We start from the raw sequence: 18,741 nt of genomic DNA on the forward strand, positions 1-18,741 counted from the left end.
GTAGGAAATTTGACTTATGGGGGTGTTCCAGTTGAAAATTCAGAATAGGAACTTGGAAATTACAACTTCTCAGGTCAAATGGAACACAAGATAAAACTATTCAATGATAAAAACCTAACAAAGAGTCACCAGTTTTTGCTTTGCATAGCTAAGCGACCATTCTGATTGAATATCAGGCTCCTAAAATGCCTGGCATCTGCTTTACAATATGAAAAGTAAACAGACTTCTCTTATAGCTTCACTGGGTGCCTTTCGTCCACCCTTCCTGAAATTTCTGTAATCGTCCATGTCAGCATGCCTCTGTGTTATGCACTGCAGAAATAAAGGCTTTGAACCTGCAAGAAAAAAATAAAATTATGGTGTGTCTGGAACTGTCTTAACATGGAGGAAGCTGTGTAAGGAAGAAGCTGACTTTGGACTGGATAGCTGTCCATCACTGGGATCACTCATCCACTTGCACACTTGCTCAGGGCCAAGTCAGAGATGCTTAACAACTGCACATAAATGTTTCTGGAATGGTGAGAAAACCAGAGCGGCCATAGCACTACCCACTCGGACCCGGCATGAATCTTCACACAGAGTCAAACTGGCTAGGATTTACTTGAAAACAGGCGTCTGAGGCTTTGGGACAGCAGCACAGAACAAACCACTGTGCCACTTTGTGTTGTGCAAATGCCATTTATTAACTAATTATTTACTCAGCTTGATTTTTGTGGTTAAATGTTACATAAACATAAATATATAAATAAAAGTATTAATTAAGGAGATCATTTCAGACATTTTCTATTACACCTTATGCCCTGTAGCTTTGAACTGGATGATGCAGAAGTGCACCTTTTAAGCATTTAGACCTACAATTGTTCAGAAATTATACAGCCAGTGAGAAAGGAATTCTTGGGCAATTCACTAAATTAAATAATTGTTACATTATTAAATAAACATATAGTGTATATTAGCTTAATGTGGTAATGTACCAGTTCAGATTTTAAAAATAAATTAATTTTTAATTCTGGGCCCCACAGTAGTGCAGTAGTTCTTCTCACAACTACAGTCTCTTTAAATTGACAGATAGATAGATAGATAGATAGATAGATAGATAGATAGATAGATAGATAGATAGATAGATAGATAGATAGATAGATAGATACTTTATTAATCCCAAGGGGAAATTCACATAATCCAGCAGCAGCATACTGATCCAAAAAACAATATTAAATTAAAGAGTAGTAAAAATGCAGGTAAAAACAGACAATAACTTTAAATAATGTTAACGTTTAAACCCCCAGGTGGAATTGAAGAGTCGCATAGTGTAGGGGAGGAATGATCTCCTCAGTCTGTCAGTGGAGCAGGATGGTGACAGCAGTCTGTCGCTGAAGCTGCTCCTCTGTCTGGAGTTGATCCTGTTCAGTGGATGCAGTGGATTCTCCATGACTGACAGGAGCCTGCTCAGCGCCCATTGCTCTGCCACAGATGTCAAACTGTCCAGCTCCGTGCTTACAATAGAGCCTGCCTTCCTCACCAGTTTGTCCAGGCGTGAGACGTCCTTCATCTTTATGCTGCCTCCCCAGCACACCACCGCGTAGGATAGATAGATAGATAGATAGATAGATAGATAGATAGATAGATAGATAGATAGATAGATAGATAGATAGATAGATAGATAGATAGATAGATAGATGTGTATAGTATATACACACACTATGCCCTCAACATGGCATAAAGAACCTCCAGTAGTGTTTCTTGACGCACTTCTTCTGAATGAATCGATGGCAGAAAGTCCTTGGTGTTAGTGTGTCAGAGAGAGGATATGTGCAGCATTGTTCATAATGACATAATTTTCATTCTCTCTTTTGTTACTACCTTCATCGGGTCCAGAGTGTGTCCCATAACTGAATCTGCCCCTTTAATTACTTTGTTGATGCAGTCAGCCTCTTTTGAAGTGATGTTGCCAGCCCATCACTCCACAGCATAAAATTGCACTGGCTGTCACAGAGTTGTAGGTGATGTGAAGAGTGCCTCTACCCACATTATAGGAATGCAGTCTCCTAGGAAAAAAGGGCCTTCTCTGACCTTTCTTATACAATTCTTCATTGTTACGAGACCAGTCCAACCTGTCATGGATGTGGACCCCTAAGAACTTATAAGAGGGCACCATCTCTGTATCCACTCCCAAAGTAGTAACCAGACATAGAGGCTGTTTGGCATGTTGAAAGTCAATAACCATTTCCTTGGTTCTGATGAAATTAAGTTGCAGACAATTCTCTTTGTACCCAGAAACAAAGTTCTCCACCTGACTTATATCCATCAATCCATTATCCAACCCGCTATATGCTAACTACAGGGTGACGGGGATCTGCTGGAGCCAATCCCAGCCAACACAGGGCGCAAGGCAGGAAACAAACCCCGGGCAGGGCACACACACACCCACACACCAAACGGACAATTTAGAATCGCCAATCCACCTAACCTGCATGGATTTGGACTGTGGGAGGAAACTGGAGTACCTGGAAGAAACCCACACAGACACGGGGAGAACATGCAAACTCCACGCAGGGAGGACCTGAGAAGTGAACCCGGGTCTCCTAGCTGCGAGGCAGCAGTGCTACCCACTGCGCCCCCGTGCCACCCCTGACTCACATCCTCTCTCCAATACCTCTTATCAATACACCCACAAGTGCAGACTCATCTCTGAATTTCTGCAGGTGACATGATCTTGTGTTATATTTATATTGAGAGGTGTATAGAGTGAAAAAAAAAGGAGACAGAATTGTTCCTTGTGGTGTTCCAGTTTCCAGAAAATAATACTATCAGTAATATTATTATACTAAAAATACAATTAAAGACCAGTGGAATGAAGACTACAGTTCTGGAAGAAGTCCATTTAGGAAAACAAACTGAAGACATTATAAAGCTCTGATGGACAGATGGACAATCATCACTAGATTGTCACATGTGCCATTCAAACAATGAGAGGCTCAGGTAAGGGCAATCCAGACACCTCATTAGTCATCCATTACTTTAGTCACAGACTCACCATTGAGCAACCAGGCACTGAATGACCCTATCTGGCTCTAAAGAAAAAAGGGCAGATTACATATGTGTACTGCTGTGGAAATTCACAATTTGTAAACCCTGAGAGAAATAGCCCAAATTGGAGATATCATTTCAGCACTTTAACAACTGCCTGTTCTGACACCATATAAGAATCTCTTTTCATAGCAGAGATGAACTCAGAGACTCAACTTTACATTGACGTACAGTACCTGACTTTGTGCTTGACATATTCAGAGCAGGAAACCGCATTCCTTCCTTGAGACCCACAAATTCATTATTGTGTTCCTGAGAAGAGGATGTATTAATTAATTGAACAAACATGTAATAAACTACATTTTTACACGTAAAAAACTGTTTCTTGAAGTTTTAAGGAGAGTTATATATTTTCCAATGTTACGTTTTTTAGCATAGAATTCTGTGAGTAGTAAGGTAGTGCAATGATCACGGCTGGTCATAGACTATTTAGAACTTTTTATTGCTGTTTCTTTGTATGCTTATTTCCACACAGTCTTGTATTTTTCCCACATCCCAAAGGTATGTGTGTTAGATTAACTGGTAGCACTTAACTGGCACTGTTTACCAGTGTGTGTTTGTGATAGATTGGCACGGTGTCCGGGAATGGTACCTCCTTATGTTTAATATTGCTAGCAGGGTCTCAGGCCTCTCATGACTTTAAAATTAGGTTACAATAATTTATAAATAAAAGAATGGATGGATAAGAAAATACATTTTGTCATTCCCTAATGGAACTAATACATAACATAGGTACTACAAATTTTTGTATTTAATAAAAATAAAAAAGCCTTTGCCTTTTGTCATTGGGGGCAAACAGTTAATTGAAGGGTTAATGAATTATGGAGTGGCAATCAAATACGTGTGAAGTTAGTGCTTATACTCATAGCCGCTGCATACAATGCTTACATAGATAGTCACCACATAAATTAAAGAATTCATTTATAGTTTGTATTTAGATAAGTACAAGTTTTAAGTATTGAAAACAGATCATAATTGATTAATGTAAAAAAGAACTAAGTGGCTTGGGATTACACAGTGTAGAAACCTTTTTTCCAGCACAACCACTACACCTCTAGCTCTCCCTTCTTTTCAACCAAACCTATCCATATATACATATTTTATTTTCCATGCTGTCTGTTTTAAATTGAGCCATTGTAAGTAATACCCATGACCAATCAATTGCAATATTAATAGAATTTAAATTATATACATGAGACACAATAGCAGGTTACTGTGAAGGAGAACAAAAAATCTTTTTTTTTGTTTATTCCAGTTTTTCCTGCCAATTCAAGTTAGGTTGACAGCACTGAACTGGACTTACGCGGGTGAGTGTGCCCTGTGCAGAACTGACACTTTCTTCAGGATTTATCAATGCCTTGTAACCATGGAGGTGGGCTAGGTTTTGATTCACTACTCTGAATTTAATTAAATGGCTTCAGAAATGAATGGGTAAATCGTATACTGTATATATATGGACAATTGCATGCTATATCTATGCCACTGCTGACCAAAAAAAAAAAATGAAAAACAATAACAACAACACACAGTATGCCATTATTGTAACAGAATCCACTTACAGTATTCCATTCAGCCTTTCTGGCTTTTGGACTGCTTTCCACACAAAATGCCCTGTTAATAAAATCTTGTAGAGCAATGGGATGAAATTCTGAAAAGGGAAAAAAAATGTCACCAGGTTAATTAGAAGAAGTAGTTGAGAATTTTTGCTTTGTAATTAAGGTTAATAGATAAGGAGAGTATACCTGAGTATTCAATCCCTGTGTGAAGAACTGGAAATGTCATTTCTTTTTTCTCTTCAAATTCCTCGTAATCTTTCTATTTTGGAAACATTGAAACAGAAAACATGACACACATATCTAAATTGAATAAAATCCATCCATCCATTATACAACCCGCTATACCCTAACTACAGGGTCACAGGGGTCTGCTGGAGCCAATCCCAGCCAGCACAGGAAACAAATCCCGGGCAGGGCGCCAGCCAACTGCAGGGCAAACACACACATACACCAAGCACACACTAGGGACAATTTCTGATCGCCAATGCACCTAACCTGCATGTCTTTGGACTGAGGGAGGAAACCGGAGCACCTGGAGGAAATCCATGCAGACATGGGGAGAAGATTCAAGAACCCAGGTCTCCTAACTGTGAGGCAGCAGCACTACCACTGCGTCACCGTGTCACCCCTAATAAAGTACATGTAATGATGATTATAAGATTGTGAATTATAAGGGTTCATGTAAGGTATTTATAGAAGGTGGGGCAGGGAAAGGGTTAGGACATTAGATGCACATCTCATCTAATGTGTCATTTGTACGGGTGAAGTTAGAGAAGGAAACAGCAAAGCCTTGCTGAAGTTCACACTCAATTAAATTAGTGATAATCATGTTTACTGGAATTGTTCAGATGATTTTACTTGGAATGATTTTTGAATCTCTGCATGGGTTTTCCTCTGGGTACCCTGCATTCCCTCCAATGTCCTGTGTGTTTAAGATAAATTGGGAGCTGGCCCATTGAGTCTGTATGAATTTGTCTGGCTGCAATTCACTAATGTCCCATGCAGAATCAGTTTTTATTTTGTGTCTAGTGCTACAAGAATAGGCCTGGGTACTCTTAATCCTAAATAAATTATGCAAATTCAGAAAATGGATTGGCAACTAATGAATCAACAAGGCAGTGACCTTATTAAACCAATCTTTAACAATGGCAAATATTTTCTGCTAGTTCACTACAGCCATTGTTACTTGCATGACAACAATTTAATTTCATTTCAATTCATAACCTCCATTAAAAAATGTTCCCAAAGCTCATATTCTTTATTGAATGTAACAAGAATCTAAAGAATCTATTTTATGGTAGGTATGGTATGCTTAGGTTGGCACATCAAGGCTGTTGTTAATGCTGATGCCTCATAAATTAAAAGTTCAGAATTCAAATCATGTACCTGGTCATTATATGTGTGGACTTTGCACATTCTACTCATGCCTGTGTATGGATACCTCCTGGTTCTTTTGTTGAAGTGCAGGTTAGATGAACTGAAGGCTCTAAAATGGCATTTTGTGTGCAGGTGTGTGTGTGGGTGTGTGTGTGGGTGTGTGTGTGAGAGAGCGAAGGGAGTGTTCCTGTGAAGGACTGCTGTCCTACCCAAGGATGATTGCTGCCTTACACCTGACCCTGTCCCTGAATTCGATTAAGTTTAACAATGTTATGTTAGTGATGTACATTAACATAGAAAAATCATACAAAAGAGATTGTGAAACTAAAAAATGGTAAAAACACAACATTAAAAGTTAATATACTGTTATATTGTAACTATTAAGGCTATATGCAATAATCACTTTACATAAGTACTGTAAATATTTACACTTTGTTAATATTGTCATAGGTCAATCTTGTCATATGAATTACGTATTTACTCCTTTTTGTTTGCTACAGTAACCCTGAAATTTCTCTTAATCTATCTATCTATCTATCTATCTATCTATCTATCTATCTATCTATCTATCTATCTATCTATCTATCTATCTATCTATCTGATGAATGAGAAACGAGAGCAATTAAAAAACACAAGGATTGTTAAAAAACTGCAGATATATGTTTTGTCCCTCAAGAAACTCAGTTCAAGTCCATTGGTCTAGTACAGAATATATTGTATACAGATCTTTTCCATATGCATCAGTTTTGAACTGGCGTCACACCTTATGTTCACAAGTTTAATTGTTCCTTATAGCTTCTTCAAGATTATCCTGACTCATTTTTGTAGATTGTTCCACCACTGATCATTCAGTGGCAAACCTGTTGTGACAGGATGTCGTCTGAAGATGAATAAAAATCTGACTGACTTCATCAGCAACACCATTTGGTGAATTTTAATTAAGAACAGAAGAGTGATGACATATGAGTATGAGGCATGTGGAGGATGGCCGGCCATTTATCCCGGCCAATACCCCCAAGCCGCCAGGTGGAGCCCTCCTTGCAGTATGGAGGTCCCCAGACGACCAGCAGGGCATCATGGACAATGTGGTTTTTATGCACAGCCCTGCTGGATGCCATGGGGCCACAAGAGGGAGCTGCAGGGAGGACCAAGGACTTCTTCGTGCCCTATGACCCGGAAGTTCGACATAGGAACAGCAACGGGCTTCCGGGTTGAAGAGAAGAGCTTTTACCTGACCCGGAAGTGATTGAGAATCACATGGACTGGGGATTGGTTTATAGTGATTATTGTGTGTATTTATGAGTATTGTGGAGGAGAGGGTGTTTTGTACACTGTGGCGAATTAATAAAGTCAGCTTGAGGACTTTTACCTGGTGTTTGGAGTCGTGGACAGGGGTTCAAGGGAGCGAGAGTGTCCCCTATCTACCACAGTGGCGTAGCCTGCAGGATACTCTAGCGTCATTTGCAGAGGACCTGTATACAAATTTTCTGTGGGCAGTGAACCCCAAGAAGACAGCGGCGTCAGGACTCACCACAACATCGCCAAACCCCGAAAAATCCAAGTCCAAAATGGGGAAGAGGAAGGGCAAGCAGAGCAATATCGCCAGCAGGAGTGACCTGTGTGTAATGGCCGACGCTCGGGAGGAGTTAAGGAGCGGCCTTTCAAGTCCAGAGAAACCTCCAGGATTCAACGAGCACTCTGAGGTACGTGCTGGGAACGTTATAGAGAATCCTTTTGTTATAACTCACTTTGTCCCATGCATGTACCTCGGAGAAGATCACCTGGAAGCTCCGCAGGGAAAAGAAGACTGCCCTGTAGATGACGGCGCGCTCCTGTCGGAACCTGAGCACAGGGGAAAAGACTTCCGCATGATGGCAGCCAACGAGGGACACGGCAGCAAACCCGGTGCTTTCTGGGAAGGAGGAGGTCCACGTCCCGCTGTTTGCGCCTTCAAGCCCGAAGGAACGGACTCGGACATTCCGAAAGGGGAAGGGGGAGGCGAGCGGAGCACCGCTCACAAATCAAAAAGGTAAGGAGGGTCAGGAAATGGCTGTTCAGGATGTCGTAAAAGAAAATAAGACAGACCACAGTCCGTTGAAGAAAGCGACCCGATCCTCAACCGCAGCCTTAGAGAACTCCAAGTCCCAGAAGCCTCCGCGAGACCCGTCAGAGCACGTGCCAGAGGCGGCCGTGCTCATTGGCTCCTGGCCGGCAGGGAAGACAGATGAGGAAGTAAGTCTTCTGCCGGTCAAAATAAATAATATTGACTTGCGGGAACTTGAGCACTTAATCAAGCCCGTAGCAAGTTTTTCACAGGTCCTGACGACCATTGAGAAGATCGTCGGGAATTGGGAGCTGCAGCCAAAGAGCCGTTGGTGAAGGTGAGGGATTACGTGTGGCGATTTGGTGGGGAGCCTCCAGTATATCATAATGTGGCGGTACAGGTATGTGAAACCCGTACCGTATATAAAACAAGAGGGACACAGTGTAATCCGGGCCTGCTATTAAAATAGCGGGTGCCAATACACGGCGTGCCCTATAAGAGAGGCCGGTACGATAATCGAGTGGCCGGTGGAAGGGCTAATCGATCCGGGGCAGCTACACAGTGCTGACTCCCGGAGCAAGACAGCCCTAAAGACGCCGCCACCGGTAAATTGTAAATCAAAAGGGGTGCAGACAGTAAAGGGTCTCTCTTTACTTAATAGAGAGACCCAGACTGTGGACAAGCCCCAGATTAAGCAGGAAATCCCGAAAATAAAATGGGGGTCTCCTGACAAAAAAGAAAGAGAGAAAGCACTGTTAGAGGAGGCAGGGGTTTCTCTCCCAGCAAGAGAAGGGGCGGACCTAACATTTCCTAATTGTTTTCAGTCCCGTAGGGGGAGAATACCAGGAGGACAGAGACAGTGTTACGGGTGCCGAAGGTTGGGCCATATTTGACAGAACTGTCCTTGGAGAGAGGGGGACAAGATATCAGTTTGGACTAATATTCCCCCTAGGTTCTCCAGGGACCAAGATGTTCGAATTAATCAAGACTCAACCAGAACGTCCTCTTGGAGGAAGACTTCCCTCTCGGGGCAGGCCGCTCCAAATCATTATAATTCATCGCTGGGAGGGGAATACTGTGGAGGATGGCCGTACCCCCAAGCCGCCAGGTGGAGCCCTCCTTGCAGCATGGAGGTCCCCAGAAGACCAGCAGGGCATCATGGACAATGTGGTTTTTATGCACAGCCCTGCTGGATGCCATGGGGGCCACAAGAGGGAGCTGCAGGGAGGACCGAGGACTTCTTCATGCCCTATGACCCGGAAGTTCATCATAGGAAGAGCGACGGGCTTCCGGGTTGAAGAGAAGAGCTTTTACCTGACCCGAAAGTGATTGAGAATCACATGGACTGGGGATTGGAAACACTTCCGGGTCAGGAGATATAAAAGGACGGTGGGAGCTCCCAGACGGCGAGCTGAGCTGGGTGGAAGGGTGGCAACGCGTCTGGGAGCTGGAGGATTGGTTTATAGTGATTATTGTGTGTATTTATGAGTATTGTGAAGGAGAGGGTGTTTTGTACACTGTGGCGAATTAATAAAGTCAACTTGAGGACTTTTACCTGGTGTTTGGAGTCGTGGACAGGGGTTCAAGGGAGCGAGAGCGCCCCCTATCTACCACAGGCAGTAGACACTATAGGGATCATTATGAATTTGAAATGATAATTTAAACACAAAAACAAAATCTACATATGATCAAAATATTGATTTCTGAAACAAAGCATCATTGCAGCCAGTGGTTCATTTGGACTGAGGAATTAAGGAAACATTTCACAACTGAGAGTAAAACATGAATACATCACTCTGACACAGAATCCAAACAACAGTCAAAACAATACAAGCATGGTGATTCTCCAACAACAAAGAAATTCAAGGTCCAAACTATTACTGGGAAGATTACATGAAAAATGTTTTTGATGTCGAGATTGTAAATGATTAATATTTGTCATTTCTCTCTCTATATAAAATCCAATCGTCTGTCTGTCTGTCTGCTTTTCACGAAAGAACTACTTAATGGATTTAGATTGGGTTATTTTCCATAATTTGCTTGAACATTCTTGTTGATTTGTGACTGCTCTTATCGTGCTAAGTATTACAGTTCAGTAAGGGCACCAATTTATTCACGTGAATCTGAGAGACAGGCTGCAGGCCAAGGGGAGGATGAGGCGGGACCTCAGGAGTAGGGAGCCGGGCAGGGCCATCCTCACTCACACGCCAGCCTCCGTTCGAGTCGCTGTAACTTTCACCACGTGTTGGAGCATACCTTGCCTCCACTTAGCTAGTGATACCTGTTTATTCAGCAGACATTATTATCTAGAAATTGCTAAAGAGTAACATTTGATGTTTTTGAGAGAGAGATCACAGCTATGTGTCTTTTAGACAGTACCTGCTCATTGGCAGAGATATCACAGCCATGTGCTCCCATCAGAGCTGAACACGATTAGATACAGAGGCAACGTTTGACGTTTGAGCGTACTTACCTTCCACTTAGCCAGAGATAACGTACCTACTTTTTACATTTTTGGTAGAGTTCATAGCTACATTCTCGCCCTTGATAGCAAAACCAAAAATATTGTATATCAAGAGGCCCTTGGATATGAAAGCTATCAAGATAAATTCTTCTCAATACAAATTATTACATTTCTTAAATTTTATTATTGATGTTTTAGGTCCTGTTGATTTTTTTTGTCCTGTTTCACTTCTATGCGGGCGGAGCCATGGGGGACAACTAGTTTATGAAAATTGGGAAAATGCAGCGAGGAAAGCTGTTGGTCATTCTCTTTGAGCAAAGGGTGCACTGCTGATTTAAAGAAGCGGCACACCCATCCTACTCTCCAGACCTTACCCTGCCTGACAATCACCTGCTTTTCAATTTGAGCAGCTACCTCCATGGGAAACCTTATGAGATTAAAGAAGGCATCAAGTCTTCTACAGGCAAAAGGTTACTTAAGTAACAGTGATGTAGAAATGTCTAGGGAATGTTAAAATAAATGTGAAATTCTTTACAGAGAATATGTTGAAAAATAAATCTTGGCCTTACTAGTTACTGCCTCTTAATATCAATCTCTTTGATTACTGGAGAGGAACTGGTGCAAGACCTCAAATGCCAGAAGTTTGGCCAGAAAGGATTCAGTATCTCTCACTGTGGAAAACTTAAGACAACTCAATGGTGTAGAATAATATACAACAATTAAAGAACAATACAGTATATAATGTGAGACAATCAAAAGTTATAAGCATAATGCCTGGATAAATTTCATAACTACAAATAACAAAATATATGCACATTTACATATAAACAATAACATGCACCTAGACCAGAATGAATATACAGCTTTAAAAGTCACTCAACTTCACAGTAAGAAATAAATTGTAAAAGACCTCTGCTTTCATAGATTAACTTACAGATGTTGTGTCTGTGGTTCCTTCTGGCCTTCTAGATTTCATATTGGATCCTCCAACAAGAATCCTATCAATCTCGCTTTGTACAGCAGAAACATCAAATTCTGTTGTAAAAGAAAAAATGAAGAAAAAACTATGATGAAGAACCCAAAGCTAAAAGCAAACTTCTTATTTGTTTATGGTTTATCAAGCCTTGGAAAGGATAGCAGGGGAGAAAAGATAAAGGTGGAAGTTGTGTATCTTCTTCACAGGAAGATAGTATCACACTGACTGAAGGTCCTGGTACAAATCATATATCCCAGATATCAAGTCATTTGCATTGTCAGATACAACAAAGAGATCCAAACATGTACAGGTGCCGGTCATAAAATTAGAATATCATGACAAAGTTGATTTATTTCAGTAATTCCAATCAAAAAGTGAAACTTGTATATTAGATTCATTCATTACACACAGACTGATGTATTTCAAATGTTTATTTCTTTTAAGTTTGATGATTATAACTGACAACTAATGAAAGTCCCAAATTCAGTATCTCGGAAAATTAGAATATTGTGAAAAGGTTCAATATTGAAGACACCTGGTGCCACACTCTAATCAGCTAATTAACTCAAAACACCTGCAAAAGCCTTTAAATGGTCTCTCAGTCCAGTTCTGTAGGCTACACAATCATGGGGAAGACTGCTGACTTGACAGTTGTCCAAAAGATGACCATTGACACCTTGCACAAGGAGGGAAAGACACAAAAGGTCATTGCTAAAGAGGCTGGCTGTTCACAGAGCTCTGTGTCAAAGCACATTAATAGAGAGGCGAAGGGAAGGACAAGATGTGGTAAAAAAAAGTGTACAAGCAATAGGGACAACCGCAGTCTGGAGAGGATTGTGAAACAAAACCCATTCAAAACTGTGGGGGAGATTCACAAAGAGTGGACTGCAGCTGGAGTCAGTGCTTCAAGACCACCACGCACAGACGTATGCAAGACATGGGTTTCAGCTGTCGCATTCCTTGTGTCAAGCCACTCTTGAACAAGAGACAGCGTCAGAAACGTCTCACCTGGGCTAAAGACAAAAAGGACTGGACTACTGCTGAGTTATGTTCTCTGATGAAAGTAAATTTTGCATTTCCTTTGGAAATCAAGGTCTCAGAGTCTGGATGAAGAGAGGAGAGGCACAGAATCCACATTGCTTGAGGTCCAGTGTAAAGTTTACACAGTCAGTGATGGTTTGGGGTGCCATGTCATCTGCTGGTGTTGGTCCATTGTGTTTTCTGAGGTCCAAGGTCAACGCAGCCGTCTACCAGGAAGTTTTAGAGCACTTCATGCTTCCTGCTGCTGACGAACTTTATGGAGATGCAGATTTCATTTTCCAACAGGACCTGGCACCTGCACACAGTGCCAAAGCTACCAGTACCTGGTTTAAGGACCATGGTATCTCTGTTCTTGATTGGCCAGCAAACTCGCCTGACCTTAACCCCATAGAAATCTATGGGGTATTGTGAAGAGGAAGATGCAATACGCCAGACCCAACAATTCAGAAGAGCTGAAGGCCACTATCAGAGCAACATGGGCTCTCATAACACCTGAGCAGTGCCACAGACTGATTGAATCCATGCCACGCCGCATTGCTGCAGTAATCCAGGCCAAAGGAGCCCCAACTAAATATTGATTGTTGTACATGCTCATACTTTTCATGTTCATACCTTTCAGTTGGCCAACATTTCTAAAAATCCTTTTTTTGCATTGGTCTTAATTGATATTCTAATTTTCCGAGACACTGAATTTGGGACATTCATTAGTTGTCAGTTATAATCATCAAAATTAAAAGAAATAAACATTTGAAATACATCAGTCTGTGTGTAATGAATGAATCTAATATACAAGTTTCAGTTTTTAAATGGAATTACTGAAATAAATCAACTTTGTCATGATATTATAATTTTATGACCGGCACCTGTATATGCTACCACTGTACAAAGTTTGAGTCATGTGTACAAGTGACGCGATGTGTTATATCAGGAAAATGGAGTATATGCTAGGAAAGATAACATTTTTTTAAACATTTTTATTTATTAAAATCAAACAAAATTCCATACAAGCAAGTCAAATTTCACAAAACTAGGTTCAAATCAAGTCAACCCCCACACATGAGAAAGAGAGCTAGGCCAACATAGTGAAACTTTAATAGTAGAAAATATAAGTAAATAAATATATAGAATAAAAAGGGGAAGAGAATACACTTCCTCAATTTAAATGCTTATTGTAAAATAGTGTAAATTAAGGTTTTAAAAAAGTTTTGCACAGATCCTCTAAGTGAGTATGTGAGTATTTAATTTTTTCCAATTTCAAATAGTATATAACATTGGTTACCCAATGACTGAAAAGACATGAGTTAGGATTCTTTTAATTGAGCAAGATAAGTATACGTGTCAATAGTGTCGTGAAGGCAATTACAGCTTGTTTGTCCTTCTCCAGTTTATGCCCATCTGGGGGTCCACCAAACACAGCTGTTAATGGATTAGGAGAGATTGGGACACCAAGGCTGTCTAAAAGGCAATTAAAGATTTTGGTCCAAAATTATGTTAATTTGGTGCAGACCCAAAACATGTGGCCCAGTGAGGCTGGGACTTGATTGCATCATTCGCAGGTTGGATCTTACCCTGGAAACATTTTGGACAATTTTAAACAAGACAGATGTGCTCGATAGATGATTTTAATTTGAATAATTGTATGCTTTGCACATATGGAGCTCGAGTGAATTCTGTGCATTGCTGCTTTCCATTCCTTTTCCAAAATGTCGAGTGAGAGACCACCGTCTCTTGAATACTAATGCGTTCAGTAGAAAATGCAAAGTAAATCTATTGCAATTCAATATTGAATACCAATAAAATATGTGAACGTCCAAGAGGTTAGGCACAGTACCTGTAAGATGTAGGATAAAAAACACACTAGAACTTGGATGACAGGTACATGCTTCATGATGCCAGGATCTGAGTGCTGTTGCCTGGAGCTGCAAGGCCACAGTACTAACCAAAGTGCCATTCAACTAAATATCATCCAAAAAAGTACCTGAGTGTGCTCTTTCTGAAGGCAAAAAGGGGAACATCACTTGTTCTTTTGCTCCCTGTCCTTGATACATTTCCTTCTGCAAGAAAGAACAATATTCATGTTATTAAGACATTTTAAAAATGTACTTTTTACTGCAGAACTACATTTAATTAAGCAGAAAATATTTTTAGAAGATCCACTGGCAAATTGTTCTTAACTACAGGAGTACAATCAGTTATTGTATTTGGCCCCTGTGATTATACATGTCAAACACTATTTCTCTCAATTAATAGTAAAATATTGAAAGAATACACATTTCATAAAACTTTTTATAGTTTTATAGTACAGCAGAAGCAGACATATGAACACCTTAACTCAAAAGGAATTCACTACTAATACTACTACTATATATACGGTAGTATTGTTATGGTGTGATGTATTGTATATTGTTTGGTTTAATTGTTTTTATCTAGTTATGTGTATGGATGTCACACCAAAAGATCCATCCATCCATTATCCAACCCGCTATATCCTAACTACAGGGTCACAGGGGTCTACTGGAGCCAATCCCAGCCAACACAGGGCACAAGGCAATGAACAAACCCCAGGAAGGGTGCAAGCCCACTGCAGGGCACACACACACACACACACACACACCAGGGACAATTTAGGATCACCAATGCACCTAACCTGCATGTCTGTGGACTGTGGGAGAAAACTGGAGCACCCGAGGGAAACCCATAAAGACACGGGGAGAACATGCAAACTCCACACAGGGAGGACCCGTAAAGCGAACCTAGGTCTCCTTACTGCGAGGCAGCAGCACTACCACTGCACTACCATGCTGCCCACACTAACAGATATTTCTAGTAATTATGCTGACTGGCAATAAAGTTCAATTTCTTTTATCATGTCCGTCTTTTCACAAGTGCTTGATTACGAGAATTCAGCTCTTTCTTGAGTAGTCCCAAAAGGAGGTATAAATCATTTTAACTATAATTTTCTTAGAATTAGTACCTACCAAATAACCTACCTATAAATGCATTCAAGGAGGTCCTGTGTGAGCAACAATGACTATTCTACTATTAAAATAAATAATATCTTTTGAACATAGCATAATATACTCAGGCCCTCATAATCCAGTTCAGGAATGGGCAACCAACACCAGTTCTTTCAGCTTGATGACAAGTCAATCCTAAACAGAGTGTCTTCCAGACCATCACAGAACCCACTCATCTGACAATGGGCCAATTTGGAATCCCAGCAAAGCTTTAAGATATGCGAAGAAACCCAATGCAGAAACATGGATAACAAACATTTCACAGAAACAACACCAGATGTGGGATTTGCAATCTTGAACCATGGGGGAGAAGCATGAACCACTGGGCCACTATAGCATATAGGTGTCTTTGTTTTCTTAAATGCACTAATTAGCAATTCTCATCTTTTTAAATTAATCCATTTTTGACCAGTTTACCCAGTTCACAGGCACAGAATGTCAGGGCGACCATGACAGCAATACCTGAAAGGCAGAAATCCATCTCAAATGGGACACCAGTCCAGGGAACACACCTTCCCATACTAAGTAATAGTGGCTAAGTTTGGAGTCTTTAATCGGTTTACTATATACTGTGGAGTGTACCAAGAAAACAAGAGTACCTGGGGGAAATCCAGTTTGGCCACAGAGCAAACATGCCAACTAAACACAAATAACCCACTATCCTGGAGCTCTGACATTAGGCAGCTATGGAAGAACTATGCGACAGGGTCCCTAAATTCAAGTGTTTTTGTTATATAGAAATTCAAAATTTGGATCAAGCTTGGAAGTCAAAGGTTTAATCCAAATAGCAATAACCTTAAAGCACCAAAACCAGACATATATGTATACTTTTCTAAATATGATTATTGCATTACGGCATAATTGGGAGCCGGAACTTATTCCATCAGCCTCAGATACAAAACAAGAACCAAGCCTGGATAGGATGCCAGTTTCATGCAGGGCAATACACTCCATACACACATCCACACTCACATTGGACAAGTTTACACAAATCAATTGACTTAGTGTGCATTTTTTTTTGGATGCCTGAATCTAAAAGGGGCAAAACATTGGCGCAGTGGGAAGCGCTGCTGCCTCACTGTTAGGAGACCCAGGTTCGCTTCCCGGGTCCTCCCTGAGTGGAGTTTGCATGTTCTCTCCGTGTCTGTGTGGGTTTCCTCCGGGTACTCCGGTTTCCTCCCACAGTCCAAAGACATGCAGGTTACGTGCATTGGCGATCCTAAATTGTCCCTGGTGTGCGCTTGGTGTGTGTGTGTGTGTGTGCCCTGCGGTGGGTTTGTTTCCTGCCTTGTGCTCTGTGTTGGCTGGGATTGGCTCCAGCAGACCCCCGTGACCCTGTAGTTAGGAAGTAGCGGGTTGGATAATGGATGGATGGATGAATGAATCTAAGAGGTAAAAGCACTAACCACCATGCTGCCCTCCTTTTTAACTTTCATATTTCAGTTCAGAGTTTGCAGTTCCATTACTAACCGATAATTTTCTATACATTGTAGTTAACATCATTCAGGTAGTGTGGTGTAGTGGACGTTGCCTTGGATTTTAAATTCCAAGGTTGCGCATTTTCAGTCTGTGTCTCACTGTGTGACCCTGAACGAGTCACTTAACATGCTATTTGTTGGAAATGAAAATAAAAAGGTACAAGTGAACAGTTTTAATGTTGCATGTCATTTACTGAACTATTTTTTTTATTACATATCTTCAAAGGTTAAGTTTTAAATGCAATATTTTTGCGGGAATATAGCAAAATAGCCATATTTAAATATTAAGTAACAAATTATTAGTGAAGACAATGAAGGTGAATTGCTGGAAATCAACTTACAATAACATTGTCTGCCTTTACTTGGCTTGAACAGCCTCCTCCACAGATAACTGTTTCAATATTGTCTTCTCTATCAGCCATTTGAGATCCTGAAATAAACCAAAGTTGTCAGTAAACTTTTTGAAACTAAGCTAAATAGATCTGAATTTGGTACTACAAGAGAAGGTGCTTCTAAACCTAGTAACTGCCTAACAAATATCTTCTACTGACCCTTATCATCTTTCCCATACAATATGAGGAGGATCACCCACACCACCCAACTATATCTTCAGCCTACCTCTTACTACAAATGATGCATATCACAACTGCACCCTCGTTGGAGTTTGAGATTGTGTAATCAGTCTACTGCAGCTCATTCAGAATGTCCTGGTTAATTTCTAATTCCAACCACACCCAGTTTGAATCTTTGGGGCTGCTTAACATAGCTTTCAGAAGTATGGTCTAGCATACCTCTACACTATTCTGAAAACATTTCTTCCCATCAGGCTTTCATTATCTGCTTTTGCAGGGTGGCAAAGTTGTTTGCAGTTTCACAGTCCTTTCTATATACTGCAGAACTGAAACCAGAAAAAGTCAATCCATATGACGAAGAAGGTAGCCGAAAAAGGCGAGGTAATCTGAGGGGTAGCATTTATAAAAGTTAATGGGTGGACGGACAACAAGGAGGAATAGTTGTTGAAGTTTATTAATAAAAACTATCAACTATGGAGAATGAGAGGCAATGTCTGTCCATCCCAGCCAGGGCTCCAAATGGGCTTTGACCGGCACTGGCAGCAACATTATAATTATAATTTTTGTATTGGTCCCCAGCCTCATGGAAAAACTGAAAACACCAGTTTTAGAATTTACGAAATTTATGAAGACTAGGCCATCGATTGTTAACTTATATCTCATGCTCTGAAAACATATTTGACTGCAGCTGTAATGGTATTGACTTTATAGCATCATAAAAACCTCACTGTTGTCTATTGTATTTTACTTCCTATTTACATTCAGATGTACCTGGGCTAACCCTCTCCATAGACAAAAGGGGAAATGTCCTTCCCAGCTGATCAGACATCTGGATCTGTAAAAGAGATTTGATATCTAAATGAATAAAATGTATAAAAATAGCCATGAATTATTGTGTATAACAGCTTATAAGACTGCAGCCATGGGCTCATTGCATTCCACTAAGAAACAGAAGTATGCTGTGGACTTATCCTGACTGGTGACATCATGTTACCAGAGGATATGCAACTGCACTCTCCTGGAATTAGCGTACATTTTACTACTAGCTAGCAACAATATAAAACCCTGAAACTCATGCAACCTGCTATTGATAACGAACTAATTCATCGAGAAAACTTACAGCTGGCCT

General features: G+C 40.7%; 1 protein-coding gene across 1 annotated transcript in view; it reads right to left on the reverse strand.

Moving 5' to 3' along the window:
- Positions 1-18,441, reverse strand: part of LOC120534926 — a 28,915-nt gene extending 10,474 nt beyond the window's left edge. The window contains exons 1-8 of the mRNA XM_039762430.1: positions 18,384-18,441; positions 17,382-17,470; positions 14,524-14,599; positions 11,463-11,563; positions 4,830-4,902; positions 4,647-4,735; positions 3,264-3,339; positions 226-335 (exon numbers count right to left, since the gene is read on the reverse strand). Coding sequence (XP_039618364.1) covers positions 226-335; positions 3,264-3,339; positions 4,647-4,735; positions 4,830-4,902; positions 11,463-11,563; positions 14,524-14,599; positions 17,382-17,470; positions 18,384-18,441 — 672 coding nt within the window. The remainder of the gene's footprint in view (positions 1-225; positions 336-3,263; positions 3,340-4,646; positions 4,736-4,829; positions 4,903-11,462; positions 11,564-14,523; positions 14,600-17,381; positions 17,471-18,383) is intronic.
- Between the last annotated feature and the right edge of the window lie 300 nt (positions 18,442-18,741).

The sequence above is a fragment of the Polypterus senegalus genome, chromosome 9 (assembly GCF_016835505.1).
Source record: "Polypterus senegalus isolate Bchr_013 chromosome 9, ASM1683550v1, whole genome shotgun sequence".
NCBI lineage: Eukaryota > Metazoa > Chordata > Cladistia > Polypteriformes > Polypteridae > Polypterus > Polypterus senegalus.